At 36.4% G+C, this 10,000-nt stretch overlaps 1 protein-coding gene across 4 annotated transcripts in view; it reads right to left on the reverse strand.

The window, feature by feature from the left end:
• LOC113826836 (rabankyrin-5) overlaps positions 1-10,000 on the reverse strand; it is a 92,685-nt gene that overhangs the window by 991 nt on the left and 81,694 nt on the right. For 2 of the 4 annotated variants that reach the window (XM_070126435.1, XM_070126433.1), the window contains 12 exons: positions 7,208-7,387; positions 6,760-6,949; positions 6,220-6,472; positions 5,837-6,010; positions 4,865-4,938; positions 4,385-4,581; positions 3,664-3,864; positions 3,155-3,306; positions 2,787-2,982; positions 2,485-2,680; positions 1,627-1,739; positions 1-1,147 (listed from right to left, as the gene is read on the reverse strand). The exon at positions 1-1,147 is cut by the window's left edge and continues 991 nt beyond it. In XM_070126435.1, coding sequence (XP_069982536.1) covers positions 884-1,147; positions 1,627-1,739; positions 2,485-2,680; positions 2,787-2,982; positions 3,155-3,306; positions 3,664-3,864; positions 4,385-4,581; positions 4,865-4,938; positions 5,837-6,010; positions 6,220-6,472; positions 6,760-6,949; positions 7,208-7,387 — 2,190 coding nt within the window. In that variant the 3' untranslated portion in view covers positions 1-883. Of the gene's footprint in view, positions 1,148-1,626; positions 1,740-2,484; positions 2,681-2,786; positions 2,983-3,154; positions 3,307-3,663; positions 3,865-4,384; positions 4,582-4,864; positions 4,939-5,836; positions 6,011-6,219; positions 6,473-6,738; positions 6,950-7,207; positions 7,388-10,000 lie in introns of all 4 variants that reach the window. The other 2 variants (XM_070126434.1, XM_070126432.1) reach the window with 1 other exon arrangement.

Raw genomic sequence — 10,000 nt, forward strand, 5'->3', positions numbered from 1 at the left:
CCCAGCTTGTATGGTGATTTTACATAGTGGACTTACCCACAAATATTGGGGGCTACAAACCAGACTTAGGTCACATTATTAGAAAATAGTGATTAGAGTGAGACAGAAAGCTTTATGAGGGAGTGGCAAGTTTGCCATTATGTTTCTATATGCCATATTTGTGAGCATAACTGAGTGTATATTCTAAAATAACAATAATAATAATTATTATAATAATGACAATGATAATAAAATATAAAAACAATGAAATGATTTTTTTTTCTTTAAATATTCATTTAACCCTTAAATAAACCAGGAAATATTACATAAAATCACTGTACAGGAACTTAAAACTACTCTGATATGGAGGTGAAAAAATCATAAGAAACAATTTTCCTCCCATTTTACAATTGAAATTCTTGCTATCTTAAAAAGGTTACAAAACTTTATCATATTTCTAACCAAGATCATAAAATACCACTTCACTTGGGAACTATTTCACTCACTTTCCTCCAAGCTAAATATTTTTGGATGTGCTGACAATTCAATGTACCTTTTAATATCCTTAAAAAAATGTTAATCACGTTTAAAATTTTGAGCAACACTTCTTCCAAATTCATCCAGATGTGTTTGCAAGAAAATTATATGACTCCCAAGTAAAGATTTCCTCAAATATATATCTGGCAGTGAGTATTTGCCTAAGTAGGAAGTACAACATGGACTTGAAGTGAAAAGTTTAACTTGATCACATGATACACTTCTGTCACTTAAATCACATAGTGGCACCATCATTATTAGTCTTAGGTTAATTGTAATAAACTTGTTATCAAATGTATAGAAAAAGAAAAAGAAAATATTCTTGCTATGAATGGACTTGACTTCTTTAGTTATTCTAAAACATTTACTATGATATAGCTGCTGGTCCTAAAGTAAGTACATCAAAACAGGTCTGACAGACTCGAACCGGCTTGTTCAACGAAAATTTGAGGATGGGTACATCCTTATCCGAGCATCTGCTACAGAGGAGTCGGCCGCAGTGTCGGCAGTGGTGCTTCCTTGTAGCCAGGCCAAACTTGGTCCCACATTCCATGCAGAGTTCTCCTTCACTCCATGGAGGCTCAGCTGATAGCACGTCCAGGAGTCTAAACAGCAGTGCTTTGGTTGGCACCTGCGATTTGTAAGAAAAGTAAGTAAATGAATGCACCCAATGCATGTGCTTTTTATTTTGATTCACCACACTTTTACTTTCTGAAAAGAATATTAGCCTTTGGTGATTATTTTCTTTTACAGCATATATTCAAACTACTCTTAATGAACACTCAGTCTATTTGAAAATTAGGGTATGCTATAACTGAGCATGAGACTGGTATCACTTCACTTTGAAAATCCTTCTTGCACTCCAATTTAAGGTTAACAAAATGTTTAGAACTCCATCCACTGAAGAGAGAAAGTATATCACAATACATTATTACTAAAACTTCTCTCATCAATATTTGTGGCTGATGCTTTACGAAGTGTAAACTATTATTCACATCTGACCATTCGTAAAGAAATGTAAGAACAACAATGCATATATTAAGTACAAAATCAAATAATCCTTCACTCCATAATGAAAAGAAAAACAAAACAAAAAACAATCATAAATACCTGATAATTGAATATGTTAACACCATGCTTATTTGTTGAGCCCAGGCATGCTCCCGACCGTACTAATACTCGGCAAAGCTGACCCGCACCTCGCATGTAAGCCAGTAATAGAGCTGTAGAAAATGATAAATAAATAAAAATAATTATACCTGGAAAAATGACAGGGAATTCACACAGTTCCACAAATTGACAGACAGGTAGAGAGTTAAATTATATAGGTAGATAAGTAGATTCAAGGATACTATATAAAAATAGATAAAGGATTAACAATGAGAAATTATATATATTCCCTCACAATTTAACTTGATTTGTAAAAGCTGAGCCTAACCACCCAACAATATGAACTAAATACGTAGAGTATCTTTTGTTTGACTGCATTATCAATTTGCATCACAAATTAACTGTACAAACTAATTTTTCTAGCTTGTATTCCTATTTAATTAATTCATATCCTTTCTTCCAGTTATCCTTTGAAAAATTCTTCCACGCTTTTTTCATCCTCATAAATCCCTTAAACATTCTGCACTAATAAGGATTTTTATGAGGACAATTATCTAAAAATTCCCAAAAGGCAAAAATGTAGATATTTGCACAAAAAATTGCACATTTCCACAACCATCATTATCAGGTATCACTATCAACACCTACTAATATTAATAAAATGAGCTATATTTAAAACCACTTTCAAAATCTTTATCAATCAAGAACAAGAGAAGTGAAAAACGAAAAGAGATGAAAAGGGAAAGCTAATCCTAAAAGACACTCAAACGCATTACAAACAATAAAAATAACAACAATTATAAACAAACTGATAAATAAATATATATAAGTAAATTCAAACAACCATTTGATACTCACCCGAGTTTCCCTCGACATCTACCCTGTTGAGGTCATAATCCGGCATCGTCTCCAAGAACATCTCCGCTATGGCTGCTGCATTGTCTTTTGGGTAATTGGCAAGGACATGGAGCGGGTTCTGACCACGGAGATTCACTGCCTCTGCGTTGATCCTTGATTCAGTTAATAGCACTCTTACGACAGACAGATGGCCTTCCTGTAAAAAAATATATTTATGTATTATCAGGAGATGAGAAAGTGAAATCTTCATTTATATCTTCTCACATATAAAGCCTCATGAGAGAATATCAATAACTATTTACCTTGACTGCAACATGAAGTGCATTGTTGTGATTGTCATCTACTGCATCAAAACGAACTCCGTTCTCTAAGAAGATGGAGACAAGATGGGGATGGTCATTTGCTGCTGCCAGATGAAGAACTGTCTGCTTCTGCGGTGTTAACTCATTGATTGCTCCACCTCCAGCCAGTAAAAGATTTCTAACAATCATCTCTGACCTGAAATTTGATCACTAATTAAACCCATATATTTGCAATCTTTTTCCATCTCTCCTGGAAGTATTCCAAATCAATAGGACATTTACACTTTTTCACAATTCATCAAATTTCCCAACCAAACTTTCATCTTTCACAACAAAAATATCAAACATACTAAGAAAATCCTACAGACCCTGAGAGTGTAGCCAGATGCAGGGGTGTGAGAGACAACTGGTCTTGTGTCCTGGTGTGCATGTCAACGTGAATACTCAGGAGGAAGAGTACACTCTCCATGTCCTTCTTCTGAATGGCTACGTGCAAGAAATTGTGGCCCTTGTGATCATACTGCAAATCACAATTCATATTAATCAAAGCACAGAGAACAATCTACTGATCTAGAACGGAACAAACTTTCTCAGGTAATAAATTTTCAAGATATCAAATTTTCACAACTGAACATACTAAATGTCCTTTTATGTAAGCTTTGTGATTATCGAACAGAGATTATCTAATAGTTTTCTTTCTTTTCAACTGTTTTCTTTAAGATTTAAAATAACAAAAGATTCTGGAAGATTTACAGACAACATGCAAACGTGAATTTATAAAACCTGGGAAAAAGACCTACTGCAAATGTATACACACTTCAAATTCGTCATATACAACATATAATGTAGCATACCCTAGTTAAAAAAAAAAACTTACCTGTTCCGCAGCCTTAGGTTCCCGGCTCAGAATAGCCTGGGCAGCCTTGTTGTTCTTTCTCGACATGGCAGCAGCGAATGGAGTGATGCCAGATTTGTCTCGTAGGGAAAGATCCAAGGCAGGATGGGACAGCAACAGGGAAATAATGGGATTGTGACCATTTTCAATGGCATGATGCAAGGGAGTCTTATTTTCAGCATCCTTTATAAATTGAGTGAGAGAAAAAAGAAGTGTAAGTAACATCCAATCTCAATTCAGGTGATCTTAATACATTTAGATATAAGATCATTTTATACAAGAAATTATGAAAGCTAAAATTTTAGGTATGTCATATAGATAAAAGCTGTCAATCCAGTTGATAATATGGATTCACTTACTAAACAAACAAAAATGTTGAACTTTTATGTTTTTTAAATCCTTAATTTTGAGCCCAAGACCACAGGATATTTTCAATATTTCTTCAACAAAATTAATGAATTAATGAGAAACCATTCATCTTAGAGAATTTATCAAGTGAAAAGAAAAACCAAATCACATATCAAAAATACTAATCTATAAGGTATATTACCATTGCCACACCCATATCACATCACTGACATCAAAATCTCAAATTATCCCAGAAGCACTAGTAATGAAGCATTTTTCACCTAAAATTTCTATATCCCACATTTATATCTACTGCCATCAAATCACCACCTAGTGGGTAAGCAATGAAACCTACCCTTGCGTTGACTTTCGCTCCATGCTCGAGCAGAGTCTGCACTGTATTTTCTAACCCCCAAGAGCAACATAGGTGAAGGGGCGTCATCTGATCTGTTGCTGCATCACCGCCACCACCACCCGGCCCTGGTTTCCTCACCGCATTGACATCACATCCACTTCTCACCAAGAAACAAGCAATGTCTTCTCGGTTCTCATCTAAAAAGGTGATTTTAAATCATGTTTTTTTATATGCAATGGTTAAAAACTTTTTTTTTAATTAAACTTGCAAAACACAAGCATCCATACACAAATACACACAAAAATACAAAACCATACATATTAATAACATAAAAACACATACAAAAAGAGACAAACAAAAAACACAAACAAATAAAAATAATATAAAAGTTAAGCAGATCTTCAAGCTATAGGAAAACATTCAGATAAAAGTCTACTTGACAGTGACGTATCTACATGATTTTATTTTTTCTATTCTTACCTATAGCCTTGTGTAGCAAAGTTTGTAGGCATCCTTCTGGACCTTCAGCCCAGCCATCTGTGTCAACATGGTACCTGCAATGGGGCACATTTTTACCACTACATTTCTGTGAATTCACAAGAAAATGTATCCTTGATTCATTTAAGTAATCAGCTCAATAATCAATCCCTAGAAATATGCTAACATGCATAACCTAAGCCCTACTCAGACTCCCTCAAATCAGAATGAACCCACATCATTGCATCACTCCTGAGATACTAGCATTAAATCCACACCCACATTAAGCCACTGGATCCAGGTGCCTTGTAGACCAAAATCCAGGTATCTGATTTACTTGAGTGGTGATTCTCCCAGGTGTGTGGCTCATATGACCAGCCCACACGAGCATCCACATGTAGTATCAACACTCATTGCCTCCTCTCCCTCATTCACTGCATACAATTTTTTTGCTTTTTTACCATTCTCCAAGGTCTACATCTGTCATTTATTATGCAGTTCCAAGATGGTAATACACTGTTTCCACTGAACAGACTTCATATTATCTCTGTGCAATAGCAATAACAACAGATAACATTGTGTTATCTGTCTCATTTTATATAGTTTCATATCATTCACTTTTCTGTAACACACCCTGCAAAGCTGGTTACAATTAGCAGGAACAAGATCCTGAGCATGGAAACAGTGTTCTGCCTGGAGCTAGCACTCTTCCAGGCACAGCTCACTGATGGTACACTCCACTCTTGTACACAGGTGCTAGAGTCTAATCTTCCTTCAAGAGCTTTGTGCACTCATGTTGAGTCGTACCTGACACCTCTCCCTTAACCAAATGTTTTAATAATTCCCTTCACCCCAGTCCTTGGCCAAATTTTTTTTAAGATGGAACATTCCCATCATCCAGCCTTTAGCCTAATCTTTTAACAGCATGAAGGTCACCTCACACAAATCCAATGGGTTAAACTGCCATGAACATACTGTACTAGTGTGGAAGCAATGTCCTCTTGCTTTGAGTCCAGAGCCTGCCACAGAGGAGGTTCGGGGGAGTTGGGATGGGAGTTGTGGTCTGCTCCTTTGCCACACAGGAGTCCAACCACGGCACCTAGGCTCTCACTGATGCAGAGCTGCAGTGGAGACTCTCCGTCACGAGTCCTGGTAAGTAACATTAAGGGAGCTTTACAAATCTGTCATGCATGCATACTTATCATATAAATGGAAACATCCCTGTTTTGAAACAGAAAAAAATAAGAAAGGATGATCAATCCCCTTTTACAAATAAATGTCCCATAAATCACACACTCAAAATCTAAAACTCTTAGCCATAAAACAGGTATGGGGGAACTACAAGGAAGAAAACACACCTCAGGTTAACATCAGCACCATTATTGATTAGGAAGGTGGCCACTTGTACTTCCTTGACTTGAATGGCCATGTGGAGAAGGCCGTATCCCTGGGAATCTGTTGTGTTGATATCAGCCCCAGCTTCCAGCAGCTGCTTCGCCACATTGATCTGGCCTGTTCCCAGAGCCACTCCAAGGGGAGTCAGATCATCCGAGTCACGCAAGTTCAAGTCAGGCATCACTATTGAATCCACTTTGTTGCTTTCACAGTATTCTGAAGAAGTTATGCAGAGAAACGTTATAAGTTGAAGTTAAATAGAAGTGTACAAGCATCATATTATCTTTATCATCATATCATATTTTCTTCTGGAAGTTCTCTAAAATAACCACAAAGCTATTGCCTATCTTTATTTACAATATCAATTGTTCTTAACTCTCAACATATAAAATTTAAACAAATACATAAAAATAAAATGAGAAAAACCTGAACAAGAGAGAAAAATACGAAAAGAAAAACCAAACAACAGACTTCAGATTTACCAACAATAGATGAAGCCGCACCTTTATGATCTAAAATCGCCCTAATGTCATCTTCATTCTTATTCTTGATGGCTCGGTGCAAGGGAGTTTCGCGGAAGGTTAAGCTGGAAGTGGGAGACTCCTCGGTTTCCTCCGCAAATGGGTCATTGGCATCAATTGGAGTGCCAGCCGGTGAAGAGGAATAGGTCTGAAGATTGGGATTTGCTCCAATCTGTGAAGGTTTGAGAAGGATTATGAAATGCTTTCCTCTTTTATTTACACAGAAATAAACTTATGATCTACTTTTCCAACATTTCAGTAGGAATGCTTCATAAGTTTTTTTGTTTCTCTTATGCTAATAATCACACACTAGACAATATAAATTCATCATATTGATAAGTAATAAATTCAACAAATCTAATCTGATGCAATGTGATTACCCCCCCCCCCGCCCATACACACACACACACACTCAGATATACAACATTACCTGTAGTAAAGCAGTTGTGAGCGAAGGAAGACCAACGGTGCAAGAGACATGGAGTGGAGTCTCACCATCGGCATTCACGACATTACAACTGGCACCCTGGGTTGTGAGGAACAAACCAGCTTCTTCCATGCCATCTCGTGCCACCAGGTGTAACAGGGACTCCCCACTCGAACCAATCACCTGAACAAGAGGCAAAAGGAGACCTTTATATTATACACAAATTGTAACAGATTCCCAACATAATAAAACACAGACAAAGTGGCACTATCCACTTCAAAAAGTTATTTAATCCATAAAAGAAAATGGTTAGAATTACAACTGACATACATTCACTATTTCAGACAGAAGGAAAAAAAATGCTTTAATCTTATACACATCGGTATACATCAGCTACACTACAAAATTAACACATTTATCCTAATAACTATCATATATCCAACATCAACTGCAAGTTTTAAGCCACACACTGTATGAACTCTTGACATCAGGAATGACCAATACAACCACATTCATAACTGCACAAGGTTACATTAACTGATTGAGGGAAGAAAACACCTTTTCAAAATCCTCTTATTATAAACAAGAAATGGCAAGACCTTTTATTTTCCTAATCTTCAAACCTTCTCTCTCTTTCTTAATGTGCAATAAATGAAATTTCATGCTATCCTTACAGTTGAATGATTATTTGAGGATAAGATCATTCCTTACAGTAATTTCATGGAAGAACAATAAAGGGTAAGCCAATTACAATTTGATATTAACCATCAAGACAGTATGTCACAATGCAAGCTATTAGAATCTCTGGGCCTTCACGAGGTTTTGGCAGAGGTTCACTACAAATATTCAGCAATTCTGTTTTGTTGATATTTGTTCAATCTTCAATATCACATGTTCAATCTTTATTATCAAAGATTTATTCAGAAAGTACCACTGATATTACAGATGCCAATGATCTGAGGTAATGGTGCGAATTGTTGATATTTGTTGAAATCTGTGCGGTGTCCTTGTTCACATTAGTGAAATAGTGGAATGAAACATAAAACACGAAAATAAGACCAATTCTATAAATCTATGGTAACATTAAACTTTCCAAAGAATCATAACTTTTGGAGGACCAGATTAAAAAGTTTACATCCAAGATCATATCCATTTTCATCAGTTTAAAACAAAAAATAATTTTATATATCTGTCATTTGACATCTGACACCAATTTTACATGTACTGCTACAGAATTAGTTGTTCAATGAAGACTGATTCAAAGAAGAGTAAACAGCACAATTTCTATTAAGAAAATGAAAAAAGAACTTGGAGAAAATCTTCAACTGTGATGCACAAAAAAGGGATGAAAAATATAACTTTTGAAAGGCTACTTTGAGTATGAATAACAACAACCAAGTGAAACAGTTCAAAGCTAAGGGAATTTCTGTAACATAAGTGTACAGGAAATGACAGACAAGATTCGAAAAATATATAATGAATAAATGGCACCCTACATGGCTTGAAATTAAAGAATAATATTACCTTACTGATGCCAGGAGTGCAGGTATATATGTACTGTCAACTGTGGCTTTGTTCTAAATTTTCTTATACATGCATGGCTCTCCTAAGCCTACCTGACCTTACCGGTTTACCCACTCATTTCACTTTAGAGAAAGAAGTTTTTTCATTACTACCATAATCGTTATTAAAAACAATGATAATGATGATTCTGCTGCTGATGAACAATATTAATGATAATAATAATCATGTTGAGTGATGATTATGATGATGATAGTAAGAAATAATTTTTTTCAAAAAATATATGGAATAAGGTGAACTGCTGAGGTCAAATAAGCTTTGTAATCGACTCCCTGGCAACAGAGCAATTGTGAAGCTGTTTGTGCATATGTAAAGTGAAAACACAGCGGACAGTGCTAGGATGAATACTTTTATTCCAGCCTCTTGCTTAAAAATACAATCACAGTATGTGCATTACAACCAAAAACTTTGTGTTAACACAGCTTTCACAAAAGCCAAGTTCATAGAATAAACAATGATATAATAGTGTAAGTAAAAAGGGTATTTTATGTGTGATCCAAACCATCAAAATTCACAAGGTAAGCCATCTTACCTTCGTGAACCTCGAGGGAAACGTACATCCTGTGATCTTAGCATGCGGGTTAAGAATGAACACTAGTCAAGAGCGAACAACTTGTTCGATGTAAACTTCATCTTTATTGTACATCTGCTGGAGATTTACAGACAACATGGCAAGGAGTTTAAGAGTGAACTTAAGATGTCTAATTAAATCATATAACTTTCACAATAAAATGACAAAAAATATATGAAGAATTTCACAAATGGGGAAGGAGGAGGATGGGGGCTGCTCTAGGTGCTCTGTGTGCTAGCACTTACTTTTATCATAAGCACCTGCACCCACACTCACAAACACACACCAATACACCCACAGCCACCTCACTCACTCACTCATTCACCCACCTATCCACCCACCCACCAACCCACCCAAACACCCACACACCCATCCACCCATCCACACACAAACACACACACATACACACACACACACACACACACACACACACACACACACACACGCACACGCACACGCACACGCACACGCACACGCACACGCACACGCACACGCACACGCACACGCACACGCACACACGCACACACACACACAGGCACTCAAATACACTCATACTTATATGCACATGCACACACACAAACTTGTATGTATATGAATGCATATAAGAACAGATGCACATGCATGATTTGTATATATATGCATCA

Source organism: Penaeus vannamei, chromosome 10, assembly GCF_042767895.1.
Source record: "Penaeus vannamei isolate JL-2024 chromosome 10, ASM4276789v1, whole genome shotgun sequence".
Lineage (NCBI taxonomy): Eukaryota > Metazoa > Arthropoda > Malacostraca > Decapoda > Penaeidae > Penaeus > Penaeus vannamei.